We start from the raw sequence: 20,596 nt of genomic DNA on the forward strand, positions 1-20,596 counted from the left end.
TTCACATGCAAAAAAGCAAAATGAGGGAGAGATGAGAAGAACCTCATGTTTTTCAAATGGATGTTATAATCTGGAAAAGGCTGTGAAAGGGGTTGCAAAATTTATTCAGGAAGTACACAGAATAAAGTTAGCTAGAAATGTTAATGAGATGGTTCAGCCAGTGGAACGATTGCCTCATAGCTCCAGTGATCCAGGTGCAATCTGATCCCCAGTGCTACATGTGACTGTACCAATTTCCTTCAGGTACTCGGGTTTGCTTGATATCCCAAAGGCTTGCAAATTGGTAGGTTAATTTATTACTGTAAATTGTTCCTAGTGTAGGTGTTAAGTGATTGGTCAAATCTGTGGGGAATTGATGGGAAGGTAGGGAGAATAAAATGGGATTAATGCAGGTTCAGCATGGGGTGGAGGGGGAGAGGAAGAGGGGGAGGGGGAGAGGAAGAGGGGGAGGGGGAGAGGGGAGGGGGAGAGGGGAGGGGGAGAGGGGAGGGGGAGAGGGGAGGGGGAGGGGGAGGGGGAGGGGGAGGGGGAGGGGGAGGGGGAGAGGGGAGGGGGAGGGGGAGGGGGAGGGGAGGGGGATGGGGAGGGGAGCCTTGCATGAAGTCAGCAGGGGCTCATTTGTCATGCTGTGTCCATGAGATGACAAAAATTTCTAAAGATATCTGAAACAGAGAAGAGTTAACAAGCAATTCTCCAAATTCTGAAAATCTTGAGCAGCACTCAGCAGATCAAACACTTTCTATGGAGGGAAATAAGCAGTCAATGTTTTGGGCTAAGACTCTTCATCAGGAATGGAAAGGAAGGGACAGAAACCAAATTTAGGAAGTGTGGGAGGAATACAGGGAAGCAGGAGTAGGTGAGACCAGGTGGATGGGAGGCAGTGAGGGTTTGATGAGAAGCTGGGAAGTGGTAGGTGGAAGAGGTAAAGGGCTGCAGAATTGGATTGTAGACCATAGAATAAAGGGAAGGAGACGGGGAATGTGCAGGTGATGGGCAGGTCAGGAGCGGAAAAAGAGGTGAGTATGCTACCTGAATTCGGGGTAAACAAACAAAAAGCAAGAAACAGGAGAATGGTTACCAGAAGTTCAGAAAAATCAATGCTTATGTCATCAGTATAAAGATCACCCAGACGAAATATGATATGTTGCTGCTCCATCATCAATTTGGCCTCATTGTGGCAGCAGAGGATGCAATAGACGGACATGTCAGTTTGGGAATAAGAAGCTGAATTGAAATGGGTGGCCACCAGGAAACCCTGGCTGTTATGGTGGACAAAACGAAGCTGCTCATTGAAGCAGTCCCCTAAACTGCGTCAGCTCTCACCGAGGTGGAGGCGGCCACACCTGGAGCACCAGATGCATAAATGATCCCAACACACTCTCAGGTGAAGCGCCGCCACACTTTGTTCAGTTTCTGTATTGGGGCTTGAAACATCTTTCTGACTCAAAAAGAAACAATGGGAGAGACGCTGGACATTAATACGAACGAAAACAAAAGTGCTGGAAACACTCAGCAGATTAGGCAGTATTCTGTCGAAAGAGAATCAGAGATTGTTAAAGTGATCAGAAAATAAAGAGTGTATAGAAGTGCTTCTGGAGGGTGGCACTGCAAAAACTCATCACTCTGGGCATGAAGTTTCACCTTCCCTTTCCGCACAACTGCAGAATAAGTAATCCGCTATGTACGCAAGCGTTGGAATGGGAAGTTGGCGTCAGAACCCCCGTCATCATGAACGCGCACGTATGAACGTAAGGTAGTCCGTGAGCGCACTCTACGCCTAACCACCGCCCTCATTGTCTCGGTCGCTGTCCCGCTGTGTGCGCGCGCACGGCGCGTGGTCTGAACTCGGGCTCCCGTCGGCGCCGCTGCTGCAAGATGGCCGCCCAGGATGAGCTGAGTAAGTTTGGAGAGCGAGGGGGAGTTAAATGGCCGATAAAGGGGCTCGAAGAAGCTTAATTGATCCAAATAAATATTAATACTCCATTCCAACATTATGCACAGCGGGAAGGGAATCAATAAAGCCCGTGGAGTGGGTTAAGACCTTTATGTGTATAAATATATTTATATATTTAAACTCTCTCCACGTCGTACTCTTAGACATCTGAGCAGATTTAAACTGTATGTAAATCATTATGTGTCCTGAAAAAAAGTTGGGTTTGTAGGGCGTCATGTGCCATGGAGAAGATGAAGGCCGTATTGTAGAAGCTCAGACCTTGGCCATGATCACCAGCATCTCTTTAGTCTGCAACGCAGTTGGAGCGCAGCACTGCCACCGCCCCGAGGGTACTGAGAACCTGTCCTCTGATCATTCAGCGATACAAACTGTCGGCCTTTAATGGGGATGCAGGCTCTGTTTGGAATTGATTCCATTTTGGTGAGGGAGGCACAGTGTGAATCCACTCCATTTCCACTAAAACGAAAGTGATACTTAGTCCAGAAACAAGCGTTTAAACTTTTTTAAACCTGTTATATTCCTGAGAGATGCCTTATTTCTTGTATTCAACCGGCAAGATTCTTCAGATTGAAAGACTGTCAGCTAATACTGGTTTGGTGCGAAGTCATTGCATCATAGAATGAAAGATGTCTCAAAGTTGTATTGTTTTAATAAAAGCGTAGTGACGTCACTGTGCTGGAAAGAATGCTGAGGAAATTCACCAGGATGTTACCTGGATTAGTGGACATCAGTTATGGGGAGAGATTAGATAGACTGTGCTTGTTTTCCCTGGGGTGAAAGAGGCTGAGGGGGTGACTCAACAGAAGTATATCATATTATGAAGTTCATAGGTTAAATAATCTCTTTTCCCAATGGTAGGAGTATCAAAAACAAAAGCACAGATTTAAGGTGATAGGGAAGAGTCTTGAGGGATAAGTTTTGTTTCGCACAAAGTCATTATTTGGAATATACTACCCAAAGAAGTAGTGGTATCAGATACAATCATGACAAAAGGCATTAAAAAAAACACTTGAATAGGCAAGGTGTTATAAGTAATGCGGGCAATTGAAATCAGTGTAGCTGAGCAATGTAACCAGTGTGGAGCTGGTGGACTGAAGAGTCTGTGTCTGTCTCTAGAACTCTAACTCTATGACTCCAAACCTCCAGATAGAATTCCTTATGTTATGCTGTACAAAACTGAGAAGTCCTTGAATGACTGCTAATCCAAAGGATGTCAACAAAACTTGAGGCAACTTTGAGAGTCTTTCATTTGCTATCATCTGTGCAACAAGGCAAGGGAAAAATTCCACAACTAATTATTATTGAAGTTACCAAAGTTTTAATCTTCAAAATTTTCTCTATTAATCTCCGCATTGGCCATTTCCTCCTTTAAAATGCAGTGATCTTGTTGATTAAGCAATTAATCATCTGTCTTAATGTTCTGTAATACAGTGGTGTCAAGTTTTATTTGATAACACTTCTGTGAAGTGACTTGAGATATTTACATCAAAGGTGCTTTGTACACTTTCCTCCTGCAGTCCAATGTACAGGTTGGTAGGTTAATTGGCCATTGTAAATTGTCCCATAATTCGGCTAGGTTTAAATTGGGGATTGCTGGGTGGTATGGCTTGAAGGGCAGGAAGGGCCTATTCTGCAGTGTATCTCAATCAATAAATAAACGTAGCTTGTTGCTTTCGAGTGCAACTAGAATATCAGGGCTAAATGGAATCTAAACTTAGCTAAAGTACCTCCTATCAGCTGCATAAAAATGTTTATGTGCAGCTGATATGAGGTAATTAAGCTCAGCAGCACCTCAAAGGTTTTGCCCTGTAGAAATCTAGTACTAGTGGACTAAATATGGTTTAGCAAATTGATTTACAAAACAAAAGGTGGAACATTTCCTTAGCCAGAAACTACAAGTTATGCTTTCACTTTGAAAACCGGGTATTGTATGGTTTTGACAGTGTGTGGTCTGGGTCTAATGTCAAGGAGGTCCAGGTCACTGGAGACCATGCTGTGCTACCTTAACATAGTCCTGCTGAAGGGTCTCTGCCCGAAATGTCAGCCTGGCCTGCTGAGTTCCTCCAGTATTTTGTGTGTGTTACCATAGCGTCGAGCACACTTGTGTACGGGCATGACAAGCATGCACATGAACACATGATCTTGGCACTCTTACTTGCTCCTCCCAACAATTTTGCCTCACCGTGCTCCTCTCTGCTTCAGTCCACCCTTCTTCAATTTCTTTGTCTCCCTTCTCTAGGTTAGACCCTATCCCCTTTATTCTCTTCTCACTTAGCCTATTTTCCTCTTGTTTCCCCTAGTACTTACCATTCCAGCTGATGATAATTTTCTCCTGAAGGAGAGGCCTTGTCTAACTGCCATCGTCTCATCCCTATTCTTTATTCATTTTATTAGTTTAAAACGTGTAATATTAGTTTGGTTATGTAAATTTTACTGAATTGTAATTGATATTCATGTGACTGATTATGCACCCGGTATCATTTCTCATTACTGAAAATCAGCAAATTAACTTTAAAACTGAACAGCTCTGTGTTTTAAACCATTGTAGCAACTATCATTTTCAGTTCAGGTATTAGTTACCTCATACATTGTGTAAAATGAGAAATGGAATTCTCATGACATATCTTCAAAGTAACACAACTCCAAAACACTACCCAAGTACTGTGGAGAGAAGATGCATTTCTTCAAATTCGTACATTTGATTTTAATTTAATAAATTGTCTGATTTTCTTTAAATTGGTATTGGTTTGTTGTCACATGTACAGAGAAGCAGTGAAAGGCTTGTCTTGCATACATTTTATAGAGATCAAATCTTTACCCAGTGCATTGAGCTAGAATAAGTTAAAACAATAACAATGCAGATTAAAGTGTAAAAGCTACGAAAGAAGTGCAGCAAAGGTAAAAGATAAAGTGCAAGATCACAGTAAGGAAGGTTGTGTGGCCAAAGGTCCATCTTATCATACAGGAGGTTTTTTTTTCCAAGAGTCTGGTAACAGTCCTTAAGCCTGGTACCTGCTTTTCGGCTTTTGTATCTTCTGCCTGATGAGAGAGGGGAGAAGAGAAATTGTCTGGGGTGAGTTGGTGGCTGTGATTATGCTGGCTGCTTTACTCAGGTAGCAAGTCCATAAGCATCAGGTGTGAGCATCAAATGTTCAGTACTCAGAATCAAAGATCACAATATTAATGAATTGGAGCCAAAGTGTTTATGGAAACAATTGACAGTCTCATTAGTGCTGAAAAACCAACACACATCATTGCTATTATTGAGTTGGTTGGCTTCCTACAATCTCTCTACCCCCCCATCTGCTCTTTAGGTCTCGTTTTTTTTTTTCTCCAGGGCATCAGCCTTCAGGTGACGGTAGACCCCTTTTTCCTTTGGCACAGTAGAATTTCCATTCCAGGAAAACCATGATTTTGAAGTTACTTGTATTCTGGATTTCCTTGTCATTCTTATGAAGCTGCCCTCATTTTTCATGGTAAAGAAACCAAAGTCTCTTTTTAGATGCTAATTATAATGGACACTGAAGCAGCCGTACATACTGGAAGCATTGCAAATTTTGTTGGCTAGGACCCCACAAATATTCTGTGAGACACTATCCAAGTAAAGCAATTTTTTTTGGAATCCATGATGCTTTTCAACATTGATACTGGGGTTTTGGGCATTCCTGTGAGTGCATAATATACTCACACGGGTATCTCAACCAAGAGATGTAGCTATGTGCATCATGGAGGAACTCAGTGGTTCAAGAGCATCTGTGGGATGAAAGGAATTGTTGAGGATGAAACCCTGCACCATATTTCAATCCAAAATGTTAATTCCCACAAATGCTGCTTGACCCACGGAGTACCTCCAGCAGATTGTTACTAACTCCAGATTCCAGCATCTGCACTCTTCCAGCAGCCCCTCTCGCTGATGTTGCCACGAGGTCTTGCATGTTTTTCTGACCAAGCAGATTTGATTTGACAAGACTACTACAAGCATTTTGTCTGGAGAGGGGCTTCATTGAAATTGTCCTTTCCTGTTTCCTCCTTGACAATCAGACCTCGCTGGAGAGTTGTGCCTTTTCTCATCTAGGAGGACTAGAGGACCAGATTGTTTCTCCTTGGAATGAACACTGGGCTTTCTAAAATCCAAATTTCAAGTTGAAGTCCTCAACTTTTTGTGGAGACTTCAACTTTATATGCTGCAGACCAGCATTTATTCGTTCAGTGTTGGATTGAGCTATAGGATCATGAAGCATTCTCTTAATTCAACAAGGGAAATCAATGATATGCCAGTCTCTTGTTATTCTCTAGTTGTTCGCTCTGTTTGGTTAATCTTTGATTCCAGGTAAGTACAGTTATCTCGAGGTTCTGACAACCCTGTATTTTCAGAAACTGTCCAATACACCAGCCCTGTCCACAAAATTGAAACCCAGCCAGCAGATCTCAAGTTACACTTCAGCATTCTTGCTGATGCTTTCATGAAAATCAGAGGCTTTTTATTGAATGTATTTGCCATGAATTAACACAGTAAAACTGGTAATCCATTATCTGATTATTTGGTTCAGTATCTGGCTCACCAGGGCCTTGGTGCCTGTGCTCCCTTCCCACTCACTGGTGCCCCGACTCCTGTACTCCTCTCCAGGTAAAATATTGTTATAACACAGCCAATTAGTTGACTTTACAATTGCCTTTATTTTCAGAAAAATAATCATAGAACATAGAATAGTGCAGCACAGTATGGGCCCTTCAGCCCACAATGTTGTGCCGACCCTTAAACCCTGCCTTCCATATAACCCCCAACATTACATTTCTCCATATACCTGTCTAGTAGTCTCTTAAATTTCACTAGTGTATCTGCCTCCATCACTGACTCAGGCAGTGCATTCCATGCACCAACCACTCTCTGAATTAAAAACCTTCCTCTAATATCCCCCTTGAACTTCCCACCCCTTACCTTAAAGCCATATCCTCTTGTATTGAGCAGTGGTACCCTGGGGAAGAGGCACTGGCTGTCCAATCTATCTATTCCTCTTGATATCTTGTATACCTCTATCATGTCTCCTCTCATCCTCCTCCTCTCCAAAGAGTAAAGCCCTAGCTCCCTTAATCTCTGATCGTAGTGCATACTCCCTAAACCAGACAGCATCCTGGTAAATCTCCTCTGTACTCTTTCCAATGCTTCCACGTCCTTCCTACAGTGAGGCGACCAGAACTGGACACAGTACTCCAAGTGTGGCCTAACCAGAGTTTTATAGAGCTGCATCATTACCTCGCGACTCTTAAACTCTATCCCTCGACTAATGAAAGCTAACACCCCATAATCTTTCTTAAGTACTCTATCTACCTGTGAGGCAACTTTCAGGGATCTGTGGACATGTACCCCCAGATCCCTCTGCTCCTCCACACTACCAAGTATCCTACCATTTACTTTGTACTGTGCCTTCTAGTTTGTCCTTCCAAAGTGTACCACCTCAGACTTCTCTGGGTTGAACTCCATCTGCCACTTCTCAGCCCACTTCTGCATCCTGTCAATGTCTCTCTGCACTCTTCAACAATCCTCTACACTATCTACAACAACACCAACCTAGGATTGACATCAATCATGTCCTGGCTTCTTGCCGGTGATATAATTAATGTAAACACACTTTTCTTTCTCTGTACCACAGTAATTTTGTTTATTTATTTATTGGGATACAGCGTGGAGTAGCCCTTTCGGCCCATCGAATCATGCTGCGCAGCAAGCCACCAGTTTAAAGCTAGCCTAATCATGGGACAATTTACAATGACCAATTGACCTACCAACTGGACTAGGGGAGGAAACCGAAGCACCTGGTGGAAACCCACGTGGTCACAGGGAGAAAGTACAAACATACAGCATTGGGAATTGAACCCAGGTCACCTGTGCTGTAAGACCTTGTGCTAACCACTACACTACCATGCTGCCCATCTTCTTGTAAACTGGAGTATGCCTGTTCTTTTTTAAGTGTTGAAGTTAAACTTGCTGTTGTTTCAGAAATTGAATTAAAATCACAGAAACTCATTGTATTTGAAAGCAAAGTGATTCCTGCTGACACTCTGATTCTTTTTTCCCTATCACCTTAAAGGTATTCTCTGGTTATTAACCTTATCAGGCAGAAGAATGCAGAGCATTTGTGTTCACTTAGCAATTAAAAATGTTGGAAGTAGTATGCCAATGACAGCCTTATTTAAACGAATCTGATTATTTGACCTGGTAGTATCCTCTGTCATATAATGCGAAATTGTGACTGGTAACCTGTGTTTCACTGATACTTTTCTGAATAGTGAGTGGAATAACACATGGGTAGATAAGTTGTGTCCTTTTTATGTTACTGGATAGCTTCCAGTTGAAGCTAGGGTAAAGGACATAAACAGATGTCAGGGGAATCAGCAAGAAGTCTTGGATCACATAAGGAAGGATCGCATTTAATTTTGCCAGATGGAATCACTGAAAATGTTTGATATATTAAAAAAAGCAGGTGCTCAAATATGGTAATCCCAAGGTTATTTTTGGAACAACTGAAGGATAAGATTTTAGAAACATGGAATTGGTTGCCTGGTTAAGAAGAAATTGTGGTAGTGAATTTATTTGCACATAAAATATCAATATAAGAAAGTAGCAAAAGAGAACTGTTATGTGAACAATATTGTTCAGTACAAAAGCAAAATTGGGGGAAAAAAATAACATATTGAAGTTGTATGGTAGTGGTTGGGTCTGAAACATTTCCAGGAAAAGATGGATAGGAATATTAGGAAAGGATAGAGGAAGTTTGTTAGAAGCGATCATGGCAGTGGGATGTAAGAGGAGGGAACTAAACTGAGGTATAGCCCCAGGTCATTGTTCATTCTGTAGACAACTCACTGTGTATGTAAACAAAGTGATTCTTAATAATCATTCTGATTTATTTTACCACTTTAAATATTCATCCTCTATTTATCAACTCTGAAACAGACAAAACTGCATTGAACTTGCATTTATTTTACAACTAACCAATAACGCTACTAGAAGTAGTATGCTAGTGAAACCCTTATTCACACCAAATTACCTGAGCTGATGATATTGTCTATATTATCACAGGAACTTACCATTGTATAAACATTTTATAATTGCAGATATTTTAATTAAATAGATTAGGACAGATAATATGTATTAAGGTTAATTTTTTCTGTCACGTTGTGGAAAGTGGTTCTTTCATCATTATTTCAATAATGAAGGTAGTATGGTTGAGTTAGTCTTGGACTTCCTAAAATAAGAGTTTTATTACCTAACTGGACAAAAAGTGTAAAATTAGGCTTGATGAGTCACATGCAGAAAATCCCCACCACAATCATTATGAGTGAAACAGCCTCTTTCTGTGCCATAACGTGCTGGATCTATAATATGTAAATGATTGAGCTCAAATAACATGCCTAAATTGGCAAAAGACAACTGATGAAAGCATGGAATAGGCATTATTATCAGGCCTCTCATTCTAGAACAGGGATTCTCAAACTGGTGCCCACAGACCCTTTGCTTAAATGATGGTCCAAGGTCTAAAAACGGTCAGGAACTCCTGTTTTCGGGTTGACCTTACTGCTGTCTAGGACATTTAGACCGGGAATATCGAGTACATGTTTTGGGAACGTTGGCAAGATTTGCAAATGATACTCAGTTCAGAACATTTTGCTAAAATGATTGCAGGAAAGTGTAAGTTATCTAATGCTATATTTTCACATCATGTTACTCTTCAAATAAATGTAATCAGTGCAGTTTTGATGGAAAGATTCCAAGTGAAGCTGTTAATAAATTGTCACAATGTAAACGCAAACAACAGGAATTCTGCAGATGCTGGAGTTTCAAGCAACACACATCAAAGTTGCTGGTGAACGCAGCAGGCCAGGCAGCATCTCTAGGAAGAGGTGCAGTCAACGTTTCAGGCCAAGACCCTTCGTCAGGACTAACTGAAGGAAGAGTGAGTAAGGGATTTGAAAGTTGGAGGGGGAGATCCAAAATGATAGGAGAAGACAGGAGGGGGAGGGATGGAGCCAAGAGCTGGACAGGTGATTGGCAGAAGGGGATACGAGAGGATCATGGGACAGGAGGTCCGGGAAGAAAGACAAGGAGGGGGAGGGGAACCCAGAGGATGGGTAAGAGGTATATTCAGAGGGACAGAGGGAGAAAAAGGAGAGTGAGAGAAAGAAAGAACCACTAAGCACATCTTCCCCTCCCCCCCCCCCCCGCATTCCGCAGGGATCGCTCCCTACACAACTCCCTTGTCCATTCGTCCCCCCCATCCCTCCCCACCGATCTCCCTCCTGGCACTTATCTGTGTAAGCGGAACAAGTGCTACACATGCCCTTACACTTCCTCCCTTACCACCATTCAGGGCCCCAAACAGTCCTTCCAGGTGAGGCAACACTTCACCTGTGAGTCGACTGGGGTGATATACTGCATCCGGTGCTCCCGATGTGGCCTTTTATATATTGGCGAGACCCGACGCAGACTGGGAGACCGCTTTGCTGAACATCTACGCTCTGTCTGCCAGAGAAAGCAGGATCTCCCAGTGGCCACACATTTTAATTCCACATCCCATTCCCATTCTGACATGTCTATCCACGGCCTCCTCTACTGTAAAGATGAAGCCACACTCAGGTTGGAGGAACAACACCTTATATTCCGTCTGGGTAGCCTCCAACCTGATGGCATGAACATCGACTTCTCTAATTTCCGCTAATGCCCCACCTCCCCCTCGTACCCCATCTGTTACTTATTTTTATGCACACATTCTTTCTCTCACTCTCTTTTTTTCTCCCTCTGTCCCTCTGAATATACCTCTTGCCCAACCTCTGGGTTCCCCCCCCCCCCCGTCTTTCTTCCCGGACCTCCTGTCCCATGATCCTCTCGTATCCCCTTTTGCCAATCACCTGTCCAGCTCTTGGCTCCATCCCTCCCCCTTCTGTCTTCTCCTATCATTTTGGATCTCCCCCTCCCCCTCCAATTTTCAAATCCCTTACTCACTCTTCTTTCAGTTAGTCCTGATGAAGGGTCTCGGCCTGAAACGTCGACTGCACCTCTTCCTAGAGATGCTGCCTGGCCTGCTGCGTTCACCAGCAACTTTGATGTGTGTTGCTTGTCACAATATAAACCCTCGCTGTTGAATTCCGTGAACAGTCTGACATAAGATTGAAATTGGATACTTCTTCAAAAAAATTCATGAAGATCTTCCCTTTGCTCAATCTCTTTTCCATTCTTGCACCTCGCCCCAGCAAGGATCTTGGAAGACTTGATCTGCTGCCCATTTTCCCTGCCTACCTGATCCAAATTCAGCAGAATGAGTAGGAGGCAAAGCTCTTTTCCAGTGAATATCTCTTTAGGCAGTAATGTGTCTCACATACCTACCTGATCCTGTGATTATGTCAAATGTAAATTACTATTTCATGTACATTAAGAGCCAAGTAAACTACATTGGAAGGGATGAGATACATCTTCAGTAGATGTTGGAATCTGGAACAAAAAGCAAATTGCTGGAGGAACTCTGAGTCAAACGGCATATAGAGCATCATCTCCAATAGGATCTCACCACCAAGCATATCTTTCTCTCTTCTCCTCCCCCCCCCCCCCACTTTCCACTTTCTGCAGAGATCATTCCCTACTCGATTTCCTTGTCCACTTGTCCTCCCCACTGATCTCTCTCCTGGTTCTTATCCTTACAAGCGGAAGAAGTGCCATACCTGCCCCTACACCACCTCCCTTACTACCATTCAGGGTCCCATATAGTTTTTCCAGGTGAAGCGACACTTCATCTGTGAGTCTTTTGGGGTCATCTACTGTATCCAGTGCTCCCGATGTGGCCTTCTGAAGATTGGTGAGATCCGACATAGATAGGGAGACCACTTCTTAGAGCACCTTCACGGCATCTGCTACAAAAAGCAGGATCTCCCAGTGGCCACCCACTTCAATTCTACTTCCATTCCGATATGTCAGTCCATGGCCTCCTCTACTACCGTGATGAGACCACAATCAGAATAGAGAAGAAACACTTTATGTTCCATTTGTGTAGGAACATAAAGTGTTTCTTCTCTTGGAGGTTGGAGGCATGAACATCAATTTCTCTAACTTTTGGTAATTGCTTTCCCCTCCTCCCCCTTCACCATTCGCCATTCCCGATTCCCTCTCTTACGTATATCCTTGCCTGCCCATCATCTCCCTCTGGAGCTTCACCCCCTTCCCTTTCTTCTGTGTTCTTCTATTCTCTCCTATCAGATTCCCCCTTCTCCAGCCCTGTATTTCTTTTTTCCAATCAACTTCCTAGTTCTTTACTTCACTCCCTCCTCCTTTAAAGGTTCCACCTATCACCTACCACCTTGTACTTCTTTCTCCCCCCCCCCACCTTCCTGATTTCACCCCTTCCTTTCCAGTCATGATTAAGGGTCTTGACCCGAAACATCGACTGTTTATTCTTTTCCATAGATGGCTTCCTGGCCTGCTGATTTCATTTAGCATTTTACGTGTGTATTATGGAGGGGTGGAATTATTGATGTTTTGAGTCAAGTCCCTATACCAGGGCTTTTTCAAAGAGATTAGCTAAATGGATATTCAATGAATCATTATGATTCTAGTCCAATATTGTTTGATCTTTTAAAATCCAGAATTATACCAAAGAATTTCACATATTTAGTAATTTTTCTCATCTAGTATCTATTGAAACAATTTTCAGTGCATTTCCTTTCAATGGGGTATCAATTTCTTACTAAAATATGTTTGACCATTTATTGACCAGTGGGTTACAACATGTTTTACTATTTAGAGAACCCTGTGTAAAAGGAATCACTAACTCACAAATTTCATTGTATAAGTATAATCTTTAATACGTATTTAGTAATATTTTAATCTAAACTATACTTCTTCAGTTGTTTTTATCTTTACTATTAGAGGAGGGGAACATCGACTCAGACCATGAGAGGCCTGCGTCGGGCATTTCCATGCCTTACAAGGCACAGATTGGAAGTCTATGTGGGGCACCACTCCTTGCAGAGACACTAGAGCAATGTGTGGTTAAGTGCCTTGCTCAAGGACACAAACACGCTGCCACAGCTGAGGCTCGAACAAATGACCTTGAGATTACTAGATGAACGCCTTAACCACTTGGCCACGTGCCCAACACGATTACTATTAGAAATATCAAAAAAATGTGTAATTAATGCTCCAACTTCAGGTTTTGGAAGCTCCTGTGAATATATATTACTTGGTTTCATGTCCTTGTTTACAAACCTCCTTTACCAATATTTAGTTCCACTTTTTGATAAATTACTGTTCATACTGAGGTTCCAATTGCTTGTGAATTTAATGTAAAACCTTACTGCTTAATTAGCATTTCCTTTCCCTGTTCTTGCCTCCAAATGTATTACTGCGTGATTATCTGTACTTACCTCAATTCTCATCCTGCACAATTATTCCCTTTCAATATCCTTCATTAAAGTTTTCCATTATACAAATTTGTAAATGAGGAAAATCTAATTTCCAGTAAAAGACTGGTATTGTATGTTCTGGAGAAGTGGGAGTATATTTATGAGTTACAGCATGTTTTCTGCAAAGTGCTGATTATTGTTTTATTTCTTTTAGATCAACTTGAGCGGGTTTTTATGCGCCTAGGCCTTGCTGAAACAGATGAGCAACTGCAAAGTATTATTTCAAAGTTTCTTCCTCCAGTTCTGCTGAAGCTGTCTAGTGTTCAGGAAGGAGTACGTAAAAAAGTAAGTTTACTAGGCACTCGTGCTAAAGTTAAATAAAAAATCAATTTCACTTCCTGACTATTAGAATAGTTAATGCAGGAAATGGGTTTTACTTCATATCATCACAATTTGATCACTGCAGAACAGACCTGGACAAGGTTGATATGACTTGATTAAGAGATAATGCAAGGGATGAGGCAAAAATTTTCAACGGATCTGGGAAAGGTGGGTAACAGAATGTGAAAAATGAAATATTAAATAGTGATGGAAAAGAACAATATATTCGTAAGTTGAACCGCAGATTTAGTTGGTGATAAGAAAGTCATGAAGGAGGAGAAGGGCTCTGCAGAGAGTGGTGTGGACAGCCCTGTGCATCTGTAGATGTGAACTTCCCACTATTCAGGACATTTACAAAGACAGGTGGGAAAAAAGGGCCTGAAGGATCATTGGGGACCCGAGTCACCCCAATCACAAAATCTTCCAGCAGCTTCCGTCTGGGAAACGGTACTGCAGCATAAAAGTCAGGACCAACAGGCTCCAAAACAGCTTCTTCCACCAGGCCAACAGACTGATTAATTCATGCTGACACAACCGTTTTTGTATGTTTATATTGACTGTCCCATTGTACATACTATTTATTATAAATTACTATAAATTGCACATTTAGACGGAGACGTAAAGATTTTTATGCCTCATGTATATGAAGGATGTAAGTAATAAAGTCAATTCAATTCAATGCTGATGTCATACATCAGGTGATATGGAAACTGATAGCTTTGACTAAACTATCTGAAGATTCACGTGAGTAATTGGTAGGGTGTACTGATCTTTTTGCAGAGACAAATGTAACTGATCTTGAAGGATAGGAGAAAAGGTGGCGTTTTCTATCATTACCATTTACACGAAGCTAGAGAAAAAAGCTCTGCAATGCCTATTTAATGAAATACTGTTGGGCTCTGAATGGCATTTACCCTCTAGAATGGAATCATTTTTTGACTTTCCTTTTCTAAAGATTGTTAAGTTGAAAATTTATGGCACTTTGACAGTTTCATTACAATTTTTTTTTCTGATAATAGCAATTTATTATTTCCAGGTCTCTTGAACCAAGTTCAAAATTTTAAATAGCTTTAGTAAGATTTAAATTTGCCATCTCTAGATTATTAAATTAGCTTGCCTGCATTGCTAGACTAGCAACATAGCTGCCATACCATATATATTGTCCATATGACTTTGTTTTACACAACTATTATGCATTTGAGTAAGGTTACTTGCATTTTAATTTTTTTGTAACTATAATGCAGGTGTAAATTTAGTTGTGAAAACTGGGACTGTGGTATTGTCATGAAAATCAATTGTTCAGAATATGGATATTTGAGGCTGATCACCTGATGGCAAACAGATGGAAGGTTGTTCAAAAAACTGATTTTTTTTCAAAATGCACAGTAAATAGTTGCTTTGTATTTAAAATTCAGGTCATGGAACTATTGGTTCACCTAAACAAGCGAATCAAAAGTCGCCCCAAAATACAGTTGCCAGTGGAAACACTCCTGGTTCAGTATCAGGATCCTGCTGCTGTTTCATTTGTCACGGTTAGTACCTACCTGATTTATATTTAATATCTTTTGTAGATTATTGCTTCTGACAATGTTAGCAAATAAAGTTTTATAATGTACTGGGAATGTGTTGAGAGTTGAGTGAAATTAAAGGAAATTTGAGTCTAGTGCATTTTGTATAATGTTACATTGGTTTCATATTTTTGAAAGTTGAGAATGCAAACAGTAAATCATGACTTTGTGTTAGTGATACATTGTGTCAATGGTTATTTAGGGGATTTGAGAATTATTATCATTTGTAATTAGAATATTGTTTGAAGTTTAAAAAGGCTTTGTAAATGATAAGAGCAGAGAACAGTGCAGCACAGGAACAGGTCCTTCAGCCCACGGTGTTGTGCCGATGCAGCTAAAACGTAAATCAAAAACCCACAAGAACTAATCCCTTCTATCTACTCAGTGTCCACATCCCTTGCATTCAATGATTTCTACAAAGATACCCAACAGAATGTTTCACACCATCAGAAGAGCCTTTGGTGCATGAAAATCCAAACTGGCTAATAGATTTCATCCAATGAATCTGTTATTATACTCTTACTCAATATCTATATAACAAAGTTGTTGAGATTCTCTGCTTATTCTGGATAATCTGCATGCAGATCTTGGGTCAGGTAGACAGAGGGCCATTATTTAAATTGTTCAATATTTTTAGGTGATTTTAATTTTACCTTGAAATTTTGGTATTAATTTTGTTTTAGTAACCTTACTGCTTTTAAATGTCACGGTGCTCTGGATCACTTTAATAGTGTTGCTTCCTTGATGGATGGGAAATTTGTGCCTTGATTTTGCAATATTTGCAATCAAAAGGGTTTTCTTTGCAGTTTCATGGGTGGGACTTGCCCCCATTGACCTAATTATATTGTGCAGTGCCTGGCTGAGCAAGTTAAGAACATTTTCAACAAGCAAGTTTGGTTGTCTTGATTCAAATCAGATAACTGCTATACCTCATGAACCTGGACAGTGAATGGAAGCAGACACCCCCCTCCCCCAACTTGGCAAAATCCAGTCACTCTGAATGAGATGTAGCTCACCGGATTCGATGTTAATTTCTGAAGGTTAACAATGGGGACGTCAGGAATGTGTGAGAGACAGCAAAATCTACTCGCCTTAAGAATGCAAAAAAACACGAAATAAACAAGTTTGATTATCTTGGAAGTTGAAGTCATTTCCCTCAAAAAACTTAGTGACATCCTCAGAAAAATGGTGACATCAGATATTTTACATTTATTGCACATTTTTAATACAAACGTCTGCAGAACCAACATTTAAGAACTTGCATTAAATGTGATCAAAGCTATTTAAAAATTAATTTAAATTTTTATTTAAGGTTACTTTTTAAAAATGTAATAAATGCCAGAAATAGAAGCAAGACTAGACCCAATGGTCTCAAGAAATTTGTGCTCAATTGATCCTTTATTTTGAAACAATTCCTCCTAATTCTAGGTTTCCTCAGTAGGTGAAGCATCTTCTCAGCACCTACCTCATCAAGCCAAGTTAGAACTTTGTGTCAGTAAAACCACTTTTAATTTTAAGTTTTGAATATAGGTCCAAACTTGCTTTCCATATTAGACATGAGATTTTGAAGTCAACCTAACTACTTAACGTATTTCTGATGGATCACATTTCATTCAATTAAAGTACAAGAAGTTAAATGTCCATAATTTAAAAGTTGCCCATTACATCCAAAAAAAATCTGAACCTGGCCATGATGCTGCTCCCAAATGCTACATGGCCATATTTAGTCAGCCGTGGATCAGCTACCACCTACCTTTGTAAGTGTGTTACATAACTGGGAATCTCATACAAGTGTATAAAACCCAAACATCCGAATTACTCGTATATATCACCAGAGAGCATTTGCTGCATTGGAGTTGAAACTTCTGTTGCTTTCCAACATTTAGACTGATTTTTGCTAGGTGTTCGTGTGCCAAGTTCGAGAACGTTAATTAGATGGTTACTTGCATTTTGTGATTAAATTGAATTTATATAGCTAATGTTTTAAAATGTTTACTGGTATTTTGATGCATGTTAGTTTTAATTGCTTATTATTAAAGTATGTTAATAGTATATGTAATTTTAATTAGCCTTTGAATTTCAGAGATGCTTCAAGCATTCAATTTTCATTATTTTTATCAGTGGTTAAGACCAGGACATGGTTTAGCCAGATGTTAAAGCAATTGGGCTGGAAACTAGTTTATGAAAGATGTGGTGTATGATTCAGCTGACCTTAGTTGCTGGTGCATTACCTTCGAACGCTGTTCATCAGAAGTTGAGACAACAAAATCAGCCACTCTGTACACTCCTAATCTCTGGCTTCCATACCTTCTTAGAAAATGGACTGGTGATGTTGGGTGAGAATGTTATTAGGTTCAGGCACCATGACCTCTGCAGTCAGATGCTTATTTAACCACCTGCTTTAAAAAAAAATACCCTTTGCAGCAAAATGAAAAAAAACCTGGAGGTGGCATATTGGAATTAGATGTTTGATATTGGCACTGGAATGTTTTTGAAGAATGAAGTGGAAATATAAACTAGAGAACATTTTCAGTTTTGTAACATTAATGGGGATTACTGATTTTTGGAATAAGCTAAGCAGTCTGCTCTACTTGTGTCTCAAAATGCAGTTAATTTTATGAGTAAGGCCTCTCTGGTTATTAAACAGAAAGGTTTGGACTTTTTTGAAAGAGAAGGTTATCAAGGTTTTAATAGATGCCCTATTAAATGTAGTTATGTCTCTTTAAATTACAGAATTTTACTATAATATATATCAAGATGGGGTATCCACGCTTATCCTTGGAGAAACAATGTGAATTGGCGCCTTCCTTGGTTACTGCAATGGAAAGCAAACCTCAGCCACAGCAGGACAGGTACAACATTTATTACTATTCCAGCTTTGTCTGGGGTAGAATCACACACACATAAGCTTCCCTTCAGTTCATCACAGCTGTGTCAACCATTAGGTAACCATCCATACTAGTCCAACATTTAGCATTTGATCCGTACCTTCTATATCATGCAATTCAAGTGTTGATCGAAATGTTGTGAGAGTATCTGCCTCCACCACCTGCCCAGGCGGTCTATTTGTGGTTCCTCCCAACTTCTCAGTTTAAAAAGAACTAAAGCAGCTTTAAAAAAGATAGGAAAATGGCAGGAATGTTTCCTACTTATTTTGTTAGGAAGGAAAGGAAAGGCACGTCATATCCGGAGTTTCTCTGGTTAGCAGACGATTTCCCTCCACGCCTCTGTGACATAGTAGGGAACCGCTAGTTATAGCAGTGGTTTGCCATTGCCTTCTGCCGGGTGAGTTTCCAAAGAGATCACCAGTTCGTAACCCAGCATAGAAGGAAAGCGTGCAGGGGAGCCGACTGGTTTCGAACTCGGGACCTTTCATCCCGAAGTCCGATGCTGATGCCACTACGCCACCAGTCAGGTCTTATTTTGTTAAGAGTTTTGAATGACCACATTTATGAAACTAACCTATGTTAAATAGCTTTTAATCCTTTTATGAACTTGGAAGACAAGGATAATTTGTAGTATCATTTTGTACATTTTTCTATCAAGCCATGTTCTTTGAGAAAGCTGGTGAGAAGTTAATTAAAGTTGAGTGTGCTCATCACTGGTGATACTGCATTTGATGAGGTGTCTTTTAAACTTTAGATGTCGTGGTTTGGAAATTCATTGCATCTACCATGCTCTATATTACTAATAAAGCTTCAAGGTTTATTAAGTTAACGAGCAATTTATTTTAAGGATGCTGGGAAAATGATTCACTTCCTGAATTTATTTTCAGGAAGTGAATCATTTTCCCAGCATCCTTAAAATTACATGAAATGTCAGAGCTCTCATTCTCTCTCTACCTCATGAAACAAAGTATGATTTAAAAACTCCCTTTTTCAACTGAATTTTTTGTGAAACTGTCAGACAGATTGGATATCTTGTTCATCATGAATTAATATTTGCATAGTAGGTTACTTTTATTAAGATAATGTTGGAGGACGGAGGGCTAAGTTACTTGGTGCCAGCTTAGTTTTCTGAATAGTACTTTTAGTTCATTGTAAATAGAGCATATGCACTTTAATAAAGTAAAACTGCATTCCCAGATGTGTTGTTTTTCTGATTATATTTTGAATGAAGCCATTGCCTCCCTCTCTGGTTAGAGATGAAATGTCCGCTTGTTCTATTTGAAGAAACGTACCATAATACTCAGCTATTCATGAATTGAGTGTGTACTTTCAGGCTCCTGTACCACCTCCCTGATGGTAGCAATGAGAAGAGGGCATGTCCTAGGTGATGGGGTCCTTAATGACGGTTGCCACCTTTTTGAGGCATTGTTCCTTGAAGGTGTCCTAGATAATGGGCAGGTTGGAGCCATGATGGAACTGACTTGAGTTTTCAACTTCCCGCAGCTTATTTCGATACTGTGCAGTGCCCCCCCCCCCACCATAACAGACAATGATGTAGCCAGTTAGAGTGAACTCCTTAGACATTTGTGACTGTCTTTGGTAACCTACCAAATTTTACTCAGACTACTAATGAAATATAGCAACTGGTGTTCCTTCTTTGTAAGTCTGTCAATATGTTTGGCCCAGGATAGATCCTCAGAGATGTTGACACCCAAGAACTTGAAAGTGCTCACTGTCTCCACTTCCGATCCCTTGGTGAGGACTGGTGTGTGTTCCTTCACCTTACCTTTTCTGAAGTCCACAATCAATTCTTTGACCGTACTGACGTTGAGTTCAAGATTGTTGCTGCGACATCAGTCAACCAGCTGATCTATCTCACTCCTGTACACCACCTCATCACCATCTGATATTCTGCAAACAATGGTTGTGTAGTCAGTAAATTTATAGATGGCTTTTGAGCTGTGCCTAGCCACACAGTTGTAGGTGTAGAAAGAGTAGAGCACTGTCCTAAGCACACATCCTTGAAGTATGCCAATGTTGATTATCAGTGAAGTGGAGATGTTATTGCTTATCCACACAGACTCTAGTCTTCTATTGAAGAAGTCGAGCATCCAGTTGCAGAAGGAGGTATAGAGGCCCAGGTTTTGGAGGTTGGTATTAGACTCCCCCACTATAAGAAACATTCTCTCCACCACCACTTTATCTAGGTATTTCAAAATTTGATAGGTTCCAATGAGGTTCCTACTCACTCTTCTAAACTCTGGTGAGTACAGGCCCAGAGCCATCAAACACCCTTCAAAGGTTAACCTTGTCATTCGCAGAATCATTCCTGTGAACTTCCTTTAGACCCTCTCCTATGCCAATATTTCATAGATAAGGGGGCTAAAACTGCTCTCAATACTCAAACTGTGGTA

General features: G+C 40.7%; 1 protein-coding gene across 1 annotated transcript in view; it reads left to right on the forward strand.

Moving 5' to 3' along the window:
- Positions 1 to 1,791: 1,791 nt before the first annotated feature.
- ecpas (Ecm29 proteasome adaptor and scaffold) overlaps positions 1,792 to 20,596 on the forward strand; it is a 146,266-nt gene continuing 127,461 nt past the window's right edge. Inside the window, exons 1-4 of the mRNA XM_072258157.1 lie at positions 1,792 to 1,897; positions 13,560 to 13,690; positions 15,142 to 15,258; positions 18,028 to 18,146. Of these exons, the coding sequence (XP_072114258.1) occupies positions 1,876 to 1,897; positions 13,560 to 13,690; positions 15,142 to 15,258; positions 18,028 to 18,146 (389 nt within the window). The 5' untranslated portion in view covers positions 1,792 to 1,875. The remainder of the gene's footprint in view (positions 1,898 to 13,559; positions 13,691 to 15,141; positions 15,259 to 18,027; positions 18,147 to 20,596) is intronic.

The sequence above is a fragment of the Mobula birostris genome, chromosome 5, assembly GCF_030028105.1.
Source record: "Mobula birostris isolate sMobBir1 chromosome 5, sMobBir1.hap1, whole genome shotgun sequence".
Lineage (NCBI taxonomy): Eukaryota > Metazoa > Chordata > Chondrichthyes > Myliobatiformes > Myliobatidae > Mobula > Mobula birostris.